Here is a 13,740-nt window from a genome sequence, read left to right on the forward strand (position 1 = left end):
ACTGCTGCCTTGGTAGTAGGAAGCTATGCTGATAAAGCATCAAAAGTTCCTGTTACATTACCAGTGTCATTCACTTCTCATTAAAGGAATTACTATTCGCAACCTCACATCGTGTCACAAGTCTACATTTATGCACTCAAACAAAACAAGATAACAGAAACAAAATAATGGTTTTAAAATTTAAAAAAAAGGTTTGCTATGCAAACTAAGCATTTTTTTTTTAATTTACTAAAACAATTCCAATGCATTATTTTCTTAACAAACTTCCTTTTTGTTTGCAATTTATTTTTGTTTGTAGATTCACTTTTTGTTTTATTGCATACAAATAGTAACAATTTATTTGCATAGTAACTTACCATAGTAACAGAGTGAAAAAATGACAACCAAGAGTTTACTTTAGTCATGGGTAATCTATCGATTAGTTTGTTTCATTAATTGAGTAATCAGATAAAACTAACTTTAAAAGCCTCAGTGCGTATTTTATGGAAAATAGTTAAAAGAAACAATTATTTTTCTGCTTGACATAACCTTGATTTTTTTCCAATAAATGCCAATAAATTGCACTTTTAACATGTGTGCATTTATAACATGTTTTAAAAATCTCTCCGCTGTCTCTGGCCACACAGATGACAGATGACCCACACATCACCTCTCTCATGTGCGCTCTATTGCAAAGGCTGCGCGTAAATGATATCCGTGTGTTCAAAGTTTCGTACACACCATGCAGTCAGTTTTTTATAAATATTTGTTCCGTACACTCATCAAACGATTAACCAAAGCAAGGAAAAGCTTTTTTCTAATTGGTTAATTGTGAATAAGTGGATAAATCGCTGCAGCCCTATGAGAGAATAGAAAATCAATCATTCCTTTTTGCCATCCCTCCTAAATGCAAAAAGGTAAATAAAAGTGAAGTTCACCATGAAGTCACTGACTGATTGTGTAGTGGTGTGTTTGTATGTGTGTCTACCTGTAAGACAATGTTGTTGTCCAAGATGTAGAGGGAGTTGTCCAGAGGGTTAATAGCGAGGTCCGTCGGCCACTCCAGACGTACCTGGACAAACACACATGGTACAAGTTTACACATTTTTTACATGAGAACAACAGCTTTGGCAGTGGCAGTGACCCTCGGGTGTTAGTTACAGTTGCTAAGAATAATATCTGCTATAATAACATAGAGTTAAGCCCCCTTGTCCTGCCAGCATATGCAAAGGTCAGCATCAGGTAGGGAGCCCACCCCTGATTATTCAACAGCCGCAACAGCTCGTTTCGGCGCTGATCTAAATGTCAGCCAAGAACCATGATTGCCACCTTCTGAAATAGGGCACCCCGCTTGCTAACACCATGGGGTTTGGACAGACAAACCTACATTGGAACCCACAACATCACTATCCCCCACACACTCAAGAGTAACCCAAACCCAAAGCTTCGTTTGTGGAGATATGTTGGACGGACCAGCGATGTGATTGATGACTTTGGGGATGGATTAGTAAATAAATGGATTGTGTTAAATTGCCACTGACATGTCCAATTATAGGCTCTGTCAAACCAAAAAGAAGAAGGTTTAGTCTGAAATCCCATTTTAATAGGTAGATAAATTAATCAAGCTGGGCTCATCCTGTCCTGTGCCAACAGAGGACGCATGTCAGATCTCTGCTCATGATACGGCACTTTGCTGTGATGGCAGGCAAACGCCACCGCACACTCAGTCTCGTCCAGGGAGTTCTGATTTCAGAAGTGGGAAGCTACAAGCAGCGTTGCCAACTCCTCAGTAAGGAAAGTAACTATTGGCTGCCATTAAAAAAATTGCTTCTCTTTCTTTCCCTCCATTATTCTGCTTTCTTTTGTATCTCCAGTTATCATTACGTATATGTATTGTTGCATTTGAACAACTGTATTGTTGATAATAGAGGTACATTATTGGTATTATTCATTATCAATAGCGCTATTTCTATTGGTATTTGTATTGCTCCATTTGTAGTGTAATCATTGTCATTTCTGTATTATTATTTATTTCGCTAACTGCTTCTTTGCTATCACTTTTACCATCATATTTGTACATATTGTATTCACTGATGTTGCTCTATTGTTGTTGTTGTTGTGTTTGCTGTTGTTGTTTTTGTCTCTCTGTCTAATCCCCTTCTTGTCCCCACAATTTCCCCCTCTGTCTTCTTTTTTTCTCTCTTTCTATCCCCTCCTGCTCCGGCCCGGCTGCACCAAATGATAATATAAATACATTTAATAAAGTCATATACAAAAAAGGCAACAAGAGAAGTATCCCACACTTCTCTTTTTTAAAGTAAATCTGTACAGCCGATATGGGCATCTACATCAACAATATGATTTGCCTGAGAAGCTGGACAGGACAAAAAAATAAAAAATAAAAAATAAAAAAATTGCTAGAAGTCGCAGCATTTGCATATTTTTTTTGCAGCGGACCTTGTAGAAGAGGGGAATAACGTTGTGGGAGAGATAACGAGGGAGTTTAAAAAATGCTAAGTAGTATTAGAACAGCAAATTAATTTTCTTCTGTTGATTCCTAGTTTGTGTTCTTTAAATTTAATTCAATGTTGTTCTGGATTGTTAAATGCTAGAGTATCAAATAAAAGACTGGAGCGCTGTGAAATGCAGTAATACACTTAATCTATTGACTGGTTCATTAACAAATGACTGGGATGCTGCAGTGATTTATTTTAGCGTGACAGTGAAGAAACATTTACATTTAATATTACATCTGGCTATGTAAGCCAGGCGGGAATCGCAGTGGCTTCACGTATGTGCAAATCATGTACAGCATGGCTATAATTAGACTGACTGTCTGTGAGTGCTTTGGAACGGGGTGGGAGCTCATGGCAGCACCCACCACTGCTCGTAACTGCAGTGTGCTTTCAACTCTCAAAGACACAAGAAAAGCCTCCAATAACACCGGAAAAAGTCGCTAGATTTGTTGCTCGTAGCTGTTTAAGAAACAAGTCGCCACGAGGATTTGGAACGTCGCCAAATTTAGCGACAAAGTCTCCAAGTTGGCAATACTGGGCACCACTTGCTATAGTACAAGGCTGTGACTTGAAGGAGTTGTAGTTTGAAGGATTAGATCAGGGGGCCCCAAACTTTTTGACTCATATATATATATATATATATATATATATATATATATATATATATATATATATATATATATATATATATATATATATACATATATGTCTTAATAAGGTTATCCAAAAAATAGTGCTCGATACCGTAGTAGAGCGCAATATATGTATGTGTGGGAAAAAAATCACAAGACTATTTCATCTCTACAGGCCTGTTTCATGAGGGGTTCCCTCAATCATCAGGAGATTTTTTTTTTTTTTTTTTTTTTTTAAATCTCCTGATGATTGAGGGAACCCCTCATGAAACAGGCCTGTAGAGATGAAGTAGTCTTGTGATTTTTTTCCCACACATACATATATATATATATATATATATATAAAGACATGCACCTGGGGATAAGTTGATTGGCAACACTAAATTGGCCCTAGTGTGTGGATGTGAGTGTGAATGTTGTCTGTCTATCTGTGTTGGCCCTGCGATGAGGTGGCGACTTGTCCATGGTGTACCCCGCCTTCCGCCCGATTGTAGCTGAGATAGGGAATAAGCGGTAGAAAATGGATGAGTTTGCGTGTCCCAATGATCCTAGGAGCTATGTTGTCCGGGGGCTTTATGCCCCCTGGTAGGGTCTCCCAAGACAAACTGGTCCTAGGTGAGGGATCAGACAAAGAGCGGCTCGAAGACCTCCATGAATAATAAAAAACAAGGACCCGGATTTCCCTCGCCCGGACGCGGGTCACCGGGGCCCCCCTCTGGAGCCAGGCCCGGAGGTGGGGCACGATGGCGAGCGCCTGGTGGCCGGGCCTGTCCCCATGGGGCCCGGCCGGGCACAGCCCGAAGAGGCAACGTTGGGCCCCCCTCCAATGGGCTCACCACCCATAGCAGGGGTCATAGAGGTCGGGTGCGATGTGAGCTGGGCGGCAGTCGAAGGCAGGGCACTTGGCGGTCCGATCCTCGGCTACAGAAGCTAGCTCTTGGGACGTGGAACGTCACCTCGCTGGGGGGGAAGGAGCCTGAGCTAGTGCGCGAAGTGGAGAAGTTCCGGCTAGATATAGTCGGACTCACTTCGATGCACAGCAAGGGCTCTGGAACCAGTTCTCTCGAGAGGGGCTGGACTCTCTTCCACTCTGGCGTTGCCGGCAGTGAGAGGCGACGGGCTGGGGTGGCAATTCTTGTTTCTCCCCGGCTCAGAGCCTGTACGTTGGAGTTCAACCCGGTGGACGAGAGGGTAGTTTCCCTCCGCCTTCGGGTGGGGGAACGGGTCCTGACTGTGGTTTGCGCTTACGCGCCAAACCGCAGCTCAGAGTACCCACCCTTTTTGGATTCACTCGAGGGAGTACTTGAGAGTGCTCCCCCGGGTGATTCCCTCGTGCTACTGGGGGACTTCAATGCTCATGTTGGCAACGACAGTGAAACCTGGAGAGGCGTGATTGGGAAGAATGGCCGCCCGGATCTGAACCCGAGCGGTGTTTTGTTATTGGACTTTTGTGCCCGTCACGGATTGTCCATAACGAACACCATGTTCAAACATAAGGGTGTCCATATGTGCACTTGGCACCAGGACACCCTAGGCCGCAGTTCCATGATCGACTTTGTAGTTGTATCATCGGATTTGCGGCCTCATGTTTTGGACACTCGGGTGAAGAGAGGGGCGGAGCTTTCTACCGATCACCACCTGGTGGTGAGTTGGCTGCGATGGTGGGGGAGGATGCCGGACAGACCTGGCAGGCCCAAACGCATTGTGAGGGTTTGCTGGGAACGTCTGGCAGAGTCTCCTGTCAGAGAGAGTTTCAATTCCCACCTCCGGAAGAACTTTGAACATGTCACGAGGGAGGTGCTGGACATTGAGTCCGAATGGACCATGTTCCGCGCCTCTATTGTCGAGGCGGCTGATTGGAGCTGTGGCCGCAAGGTAGTTGGTGCTTGTCGTGGCGGTAATCCTAGAACCCGTTGGTGGACACCGGCGGTGAGGGATGCCGTCAAGCTGAAGAAGGAGTCCTATCGGGTTCTTTTGGCTCATAGGACTCCTGAGGCAGCGGACAGGTACCGGCAGGCCAAGCGGTGTGCGGCTTCAGCGGTCGCAGAGGCAAAAACTCGGACATGGGAGGAGTTCGGGGAAGCCATGGAAAACGACTTCCGGACGGCTTCGAAGCAATTCTGGACCACCATCCGCCGCCTCAGGAAGGGGAAGCAGTGCACTATCAACACTGTGTATGGCGGGGATGGTGTTCTGCTGACCTCGACTGCGGATGTTGTGGATCGGTGGAGGGAATACTTCGAAGACCTCCTCAATCCCACCAACACGTCTTCTTATGAGGAAGCAGTGCCTGGGGAGTCTGTGGTGGGCTCTCCTATTTCTGGGGCTGAGGTTGCTGAGGTAGTTAAAAAGCTCCTCGGTGGCAAGGCCCCAGGGGTAGATGAGATCCGCCCGGAGTTCCTTAAGGCTCTGGATGCTGTGGGGCTGTCTTGGTTGACAAGACTCTGCAGCATCGCGTGGACATCGGGGGCGGTACCTCTGGATTGGCAGACCGGGGTGGTGGTTCCTCTCTTTAAGAAGGGGAACCGGAGGGTGTGCTCTAACTATGGTGGGATCACACTCCTCAGCCTTCCCGGTAAGGTCTATTCAGGTGTACTGGAGAGGAGGCTACGCCGGATAGTCGAACCTCGGATTCAGGAGGAACAGTGTGGTTTTCGTCCTGGTCGTGGAACTGTGAACCAGCTCTATACTCTCGGCAGGGTCCTTGAGGGTGCATGGGAGTTTGCCCAACCAGTCTACATGTGTTTTGTGGACTTGGAGAAGGCATTCGACCGTGTCCCTCGGGAAGTCCTGTGGGGAGTGCTCGGAGAGTATGGGGTATCGGACTGTCTGATTGTGGCAGTCCGCTCCCTGTATGCTCAGTGCCAGAGCTTGGTCCGCATTGCCGGCAGTAAGTCGGACACGTTTCCAGTGAGGGTTGGACTCCGCCAAAGCTGCCCTTTGTCACCGATTCTGTTCATAACTTTTATGGACAGAATTTCTAGGCGCAGTCAAGGCGTTGAGGGGATCCGGTTTGGTGGCTGCAGGATTAGGTCTCTGCTTTTTGCAGATGATGTGGTCCTGATGGCTTCATCTGGCCAGGATCTTCAGCTCTCACTGGATCGGTTCGCAGCCGAGTGTGAAGCGACTGGGATGAGAATCAGCACCTCCAAGTCCGAGTCCATGGTTCTCGCCCGGAAAAGGGTGGAGTGCCATCTCCGGGTTGGGGAGGAGATCTTGCCCCAAGTGGAGGAGTTCAAGTACCTCGGAGTCTTGTTCACGAGTGAGGGAAGAGTGGATCGTGAGATCGACAGGCGGATCGGTGCGGCGTCTTCAGTAATGCGGACGCTGTATCGATCCGTTGTGGTGAAGAAGGAGCTGAGCCGGAAGGCAAAGCTCTCAATTTACCTGTCGATCTACGTTCCCATCCTCACCTATGGTCATGAGCTTTGGGTTATGACCGAAAGGACAAGATCACGGGTACAAGCGGCCGAAATGAGTTTCCTCCGCCGGGTGGCGGGGCTCTCCCTTAGAGATAGGGTGAGAAGCTCTGCCATCCGGGGGGAGCTCAAAGTAAAGCCGCTGCTCCTCCACATCGAGAGGAGCCAGATGAGGTGGTTCGGGCATCTGGTCAGGATGCCACCCGAACGCCTCCCTAGGGAGGTGTTTAGGGCACGTCCGACCGGTAGGAGGCCGCGGGGAAGACCCAGGACACGTTGGGAAGACTATGTCTCCCGGCTGGCCTGGGAACGCCTCGGGGTCCCACAGGAAGAGCTGGACGAAGTGGCTGGGGAGAGGGAAGTCTGGGCTTCCCTGCTTAGGCTGCTGCCCCCGCGACCCGACCTCGGATAAGCGGAAGAAGATGGATGGATGGATGGATATATATATATATATATATATATATATATATATATATATATATATATATATATATATATATATATATATATATATATATATATATATATATATATATATATATATATATATATATACGTTAGGTCAGGAAGACACACAGAGGCTATTTCATCCCTACAAGCCTGTTTCACAGGTTTCCCTGCTCTTCAGGGGATTGTATTATATTATATATATATATATATATATATATATATATATATATATATATATATATATATATATATATATATATATATATATATATAATATAATACTTATTTATATATAATATAATACTTATTTCTCAGGTTGAAAGTGACGTCAAGGAAGTTGACGGTTTGCTTGTTGGCTTCAATCGTAATCCGTAGGCCGTTCTCTTTGAAAATTTGGCATATGCGCTTCTTGGTATTCTCGCTGCTCCTTGGCGAGGCGCGACACACTGCCAGTCCGTCATCACGGTAAATACCAAGGTTCAGATTGAGGCTAGCGAGCTGGGAGAGGAGGAAATTCCCAACGAGTTTGACGGAGCAGAAACGTGTGAACTCGTTGGGAGTTTCCTCCTCTCCCAGCTCGCTAGCCTCAATCTGAACCTTGGTATTTACCGTGATGACGGACTGGCAGTGTGTCGCGCCTCGCCAAGGAGCAGCGAGAATACCAAGAAGCGCATATGCCAAATTTTCAAAGAGAACGGCCTACGGATTACGATTGAAGCCAACAAGCAAACCGTCAACTTCCTTGACGTCACTTTCAACCTGAGAAATAACAGCTACCAACCATTCACGAAACCCAACACAACACTCCAATACGTGCACCATGACAGCAACCACCCACCCACCACCACGAAAAGAATATCTACCGGAATCAATGAAAGGCTATCGATGCTGTCATCTAGCAAAGCTGAATTTGACCAAGCAACCCCCCCGTACCAAAAAGCCCTTGATGAAAGCGGATACAATTTCACCCTCACCTATGAACCCACGCCAGGAAACCAGCCAAAAAAGAACAGAAAACGAAACGACATCATCTGGTACAACCCCCCATACAGCAAAAACGTCTCAACTAACATTGGACACAAATTCCTCAATCTGATTGACAAACACTTTCCCAAAGACAGCACCCTAAGAAAAGTATTCAACAAGAACAACATTAAATTGAGCTACAGCTGCATGAACAATATACGACAAATCATCTCAAACCACAACAAAACAATTGCAAATGAGCCGTCGGCCCCCAGACAGAGCGACTCCAAAACCAACAAAGGATGTAACTGTCGAAAGAAACCTGATTGCCCTCTCAACGGGGGGTGCTTACAAACATCAGTTGTCTACCAATCTAAGGTAATACGCAAGGACATTAACACATCCGACACATATGTAGGATTAACCGAGGGAGAATTCAAAACCAGATGGAACAATCACAAGGCTTCTTTCAGGAACAAAAACCTGCGAAATACCACAGAACTCAGCAAACACATTTGGGACCTCAAAGACAATAATGTTGAATATTCAATAACATGGCAAATTCTTGCATCCAGCACACCTTACAATAGTGGTAATAAAAGATGCAACCTATGCTTGAAAGAGAAACTGTTTATTATTTACCGTCCAGACCTGTCATCCCTCAACAAGCGCAGCGAAATTGTAACAGCATGCCGCCATAGACGGAAACACCTCCTAGGTAACACATGAGCCAATCACCACGCCCCTAAGCCAGCCTGTACCCACCCACTCTGTGCCCTATATAAACCATGGTATGCGAATGCTCCCATTAAAATCTCCTGATGATTGAGGGTACCCCCCCTCATGAAACAGGCCTGTAGAGATGAAATAGTCTTGTGATTTTTTTTCCCCACACATACATATATATATATATATATATATATATATATATATATATATATGTATATATATATATAAATATATATATATATATATATATATATATATATATATATATATATATATATATATATATATATATATATATATATATATATATTATAAAATCTCCTGAAGAGCAGGGAAACATGTGAAACAGGCTTGTAGGGATGAAATAGCCTTTGTGTGTTTTCCTGAACGTATATTCCTCTCTACCCCGGTATTGAGCACTGTACAACAGATAAACCACAGAAACCTCCACCATTTATATACATATATATATATATATATATATATATATATATATATATATATATATATATATATATATATATTTATATATATATATATATATATATATATACATATTCCAAGTGTGATGATGTCACGTTATTGATGGGAAAATGCTTTTTTAGACACTATGGTTTGCCTGAGCGGCTAGGAGACACCGACGGTAACAAGCTGTAGAAAATGGATTAGAAAGGCCAGATTTGAAAAAATAATAATACCCGGTAATAAAAAAAAAATTGTTTTTAACTTGGGACTTCCCGCGCGCCGGATTTTGGGGACCCCTGGATTATATGAATGTTTTGGAGTAATATGAATAAGTGGGTAACAAATTGTTAAACAATATTTTTTTCGTGCAAAATAACAAAATTATCAGAAAAATTATGTTTTTTTGTGCCAAATAAAAAAAAGAATAATGGAAAAAAAAAAGAATACAACTTTACAGTGGTACTTCAACTGAAGAGTGCCCTAACCTAAGAGTGTTTTGCGATAGTAGCTGTCTCTCAACTAATTGTTATGCTTTAAATCACGAACAAAAAGTTGAGTTACAAGCATCCCCGCCATTAGATGGCGTAGCAAATGTCACAGAGAACCCCATAAGATCCGCCCAAAACATCTGATGGTCTCACTCACTATCATAAACTTATAGCTAGAGATTGACATATTTTTTTTGTTCCTACCATGCAAAGAAGAAATGGATGATATACTTGGATTAAAGAAAGAAATAATTGAAAACATGACAGAGCGTTAAGATAACATGGTGAAGCAGTTTAAGCGAGGCGCTGCTAGTCGGCACCATAAAGAATTAGAAAGAGTCTCCGCCAGCCAAGGATGTTGGAATATAATCAAAACTGCAGACATGTATCCATGAAAATATGGAAAAGCTCGTTAAAGATACCATAGAAGTCCACTCTTGAAGGTAAATTGTGTACATTAGTATTGGTAAACCAGATTTGTTATATATTGTATATATTATATACAAATATAATATAATATAATAATATAATATGTCAGTATATATTATATACCGGTATTGTATATATAATATGTAAATATTGCATACATGTTATATTGTATATTGCTACTACGGTACATTTTTAGTCTACTTTATGCCTGCATTATCCTTTCCATCCTTACACTTTCCATCCTTTGTAACTGAGCTACTGTGTGGAACAATTTCCCTTGAGGATCAATAAAGTTTGTCTAAGTCTAAGTTTAAGTCTATTATTATTGCATTACTTTATAAAACAACTGTAGTTGTTAGAGGTACATTCTCTTGCTCTTTTGTTTACCTCGTACAGTATGTCCTGAATGAGGATCGAACCAGGCCCTCTACAACAAAGGGCAAAAATGTAAACCATTAGAATACCAGGGACAAATATAATAACAGAGGGCTAATCTGGGCTGTTATTCTCTCAGCGGTGACACCTGGAGTGCTTCTGCCAAAAAGTTGTATGTTAACAACAGAGTGGAGTACAAGGCCATTCCAGTCTTTTCTTTCTTTATCATGCTCATGATTCACATTGCTGTTTGTCTCCAGATGCTCTCCAACTGCCTGATAGCGAATCAAATGACTGATTGGTCAGCTGATGCGTACTGTCAATCAATGTCACGTTAACAAGAAACAGCAGAGCCAAAAGGCAATAAATGTGCTTGTGAGCAGTCTAAAGGGACAAGCTTTAAACCTGAGCAGCCGTTTTTCGCTTGGCGCTGGTGTTTGACCCATCTCCATTCAATTACATAACATTATTTTTGGACAGTAAAAAGTGCAAAGAAATCAAACAATGTACTAATATGATCCACCTCAAGAAACTATTCAAACTTAAAGTGTTTACAAAGTACAAAGAAGAAGAACCATGATAAACATTCTGAATTTATTTCATCCATCCATTCATTTTCAAGATAATCTTATTAATCTCACCATATGAAATGTAACTTACTTCACCAAGTATGATTTATTTATTTTTATTGTTATTACTGATAGAGTATATTGTGAATAAATTGAGAACAGAAAGTGAACACAAGTTTTAGCAACTGCTATGTAAAGGAAAAGGGGTAGGATTAAATAAGCTCTGCTTCTTCCTACTCCTTTTCGAAGACGTTGAATAGTGACACTGGAAATTGTGATGTATCATGTTGTATGCATGCATGTTCGAAATAAACTCAAACTCAAACTCAATAATAATTCTCACTTTTGGTCGATACTGTCACAGAGGTAGTGCATTTGACATACCAGTGGTGTGCCGTAGGGGCCAGCAAGGCCTTCTCTGCTGGCCTAACATAACCAGAAATCATGATCATAATTAAAGATAAAAGTATTTTTTTTATTTACTTAACCTAAATATCTAAAAGTATTCATATTCTCTTCATGTCATATTATGCTCCTTCCAGCGCTGTTGTTTTTAGGTTATAGAGTTTTTATCCAATCAGATTTCAGCTAGCTTATGTTGCCATGCTGTACCAAATCTGCCGGAGGCCTTCAGAATCAACAATGCGGGCATCCGTGCACTGTAAGTGAACGGAAACAAACATTTGACAGACAGTTGCGGTAGCCGATCAGATCACGGGTTGTTGTGAGTAAGGTTCACAATACGAAGGTCCTGAGTAGTCTTGGGTTCAATCCCGGGCTCGGGATCTTTCTGTGTGGAGTTTGCATGTTCTCCCCGTGACTGCGTGGGTTCCCTCCGGGTACTCCGGCTTCCTCCCACCTCCAAAGACATGCACCTGGGGATAAGTTGATTGGCAACACTAAATTGGCCCTAGTGTGTGGATGTGAGTGTGAATGTTGTCTGTCTATCTGTGTTGGCCCTGCGATGAGGTGGCGACTTGTCCTGGGTGTACCCCGCCTTCCGCCCGATTGTAGCTGAGATAGGCTCCAGTGCCCCCCGCGACCCCAAAGGGAATAAGCGGTAGAAAATGGATGGATGGATGGGTTATGAGAGAGGTAACATAAGAACTCCATTACCCAGCATGCCACAGTAGTGAAGAGCATGCACAGTAGCTCCGTTTTGGTTGTTGAATGTAGACATGCCGGCAGCTTGATGTTATCAACGAGCACGCTGTGGAGTAAACTTTAAGAACTCAGCCAACACGCCTCGTCTGCATCTTTTATGATTAGACAAGACAACGCATATGTTTGCAAGGCCATTTTCAAGAAGGATATTTAAAGAGAAACTACATCTTGTGAGACGATGTCGGCCAACCCCCGGAAGCTAGCTCAACTGTCCCGGTGATGAAATGTGAGTTCAGATATTTTATTTATTTATTTTTTCACGTTTAATTTTTTTTTGTTGCAATTTTAATTTTGACAGTACCACATAAGATATGTTATAATTGCTGATGCGGGTTTATTGATTTTTAAAAGGGAACATTATCACCAGACCTATGTAAGCGTCAATATATACCTTGATATTGCAGAAAAAGACCATATATTTTTTTAACCGATTTCCGAACTCTAAATGGGTGAATTTTGGCGAATTAAACGCCTTTCTATTATTCGCTCTCGGAGCGATGACGTCACATCGGGGAGCAATCCGCCATTTTCTCAAACACATCATCGTCGGTGTGTTGTCGGAGGGTGTAACAACACGAACAGGGACGGATTCAAGTTGCACCAGTGGCCCAAAGATGCGAAAGTGGCAAGAAATTGGACGAAATTTGTTCAAAATACGAGGCTGTGGGGAATGCCGACGAAATGGTCAGTCGTTTGCTCCGCACACTTTACCGACGAAAGCTATGCTACGACAGAGATGGCAAGAATGTGTGGATATCCTGCGACACTCAAAGCAGATGCATTTCCAACGATAAAGTCAAAGAAATCTGCCGCCAGACCCCCATTGAATCTGCCGGAGTGTGTGATTCAAAGGACCTCGGTAGAACGGCAAGCAATGGCCGCAGTTTGTTCCCGCAGACGAGCGAGCTAAACCCCCCGGATGTCTTGGCTCACACCGCTTCTACCGTCCCTTATGCCACCGAAGATGATCAAGAGAAGAATATCGACCCTAGCTTCCCTGGCCTGCTGACATCAACTCCAAAACTGGACAGATCAGCTTTCAGGAAAAGAGAGCGGATGAGGGTATGTCTACAGAATATATTAATTGATGAAAACTTTATTCATTACTCGCGGTTTTACGTAAATTATTATACATAAACTGTGTTTACCAATAATCTAGCTTAAAAACATTTATTTTTTTCAATGATTCGAGTACATTCGGGTAGTCTTGTGTTATGCAGTATTTTGTTTCTATTTAGGTATGGTTAACCTGAGTGAAGTCTCCCCATTATTTTGTTACAGGTGTTACAGGTTATTAGTTGTTAGTTTCCTTTAATGCCAAACAAACACATACCAATCGTTGGTTGGAAGGCGATCGCCAAATTCGTCCTCGCTTTCTCCCGTGTCGCTGGCTGTCGTGTCGTTTTCGTCGGTTTCGCTTGCATGCGGTTCAAACCGATTTGGCTCAATAGCTTCAGTTTCTTCTTCAATTTCGTTTTCGCTACCTGCCTCCACACTACAACCATCCGTTTCAATACATGCGTAATCTGTTGAATCGCTTAAGCCGCTGAAATCCGAGT

General features: G+C 43.0%; 1 protein-coding gene across 2 annotated transcripts in view; it reads right to left on the bottom strand.

Moving 5' to 3' along the window:
- Positions 1–13,740, bottom strand: part of tenm1 (teneurin transmembrane protein 1) — a 503,386-nt gene that overhangs the window by 62,008 nt on the left and 427,638 nt on the right. For both annotated transcript variants that reach the window (XM_061927525.2, XM_061927524.2), the window contains exon 24: positions 968–1,051. In XM_061927525.2, the coding sequence (XP_061783509.2) occupies positions 968–1,051 (84 nt within the window). The remainder of the gene's footprint in view (positions 1–967; positions 1,052–13,740) is intronic.

Source organism: Nerophis lumbriciformis, linkage group LG35, assembly GCF_033978685.3.
Source record: "Nerophis lumbriciformis linkage group LG35, RoL_Nlum_v2.1, whole genome shotgun sequence".
In the NCBI taxonomy this organism is placed as follows: domain Eukaryota; kingdom Metazoa; phylum Chordata; class Actinopteri; order Syngnathiformes; family Syngnathidae; genus Nerophis; species Nerophis lumbriciformis.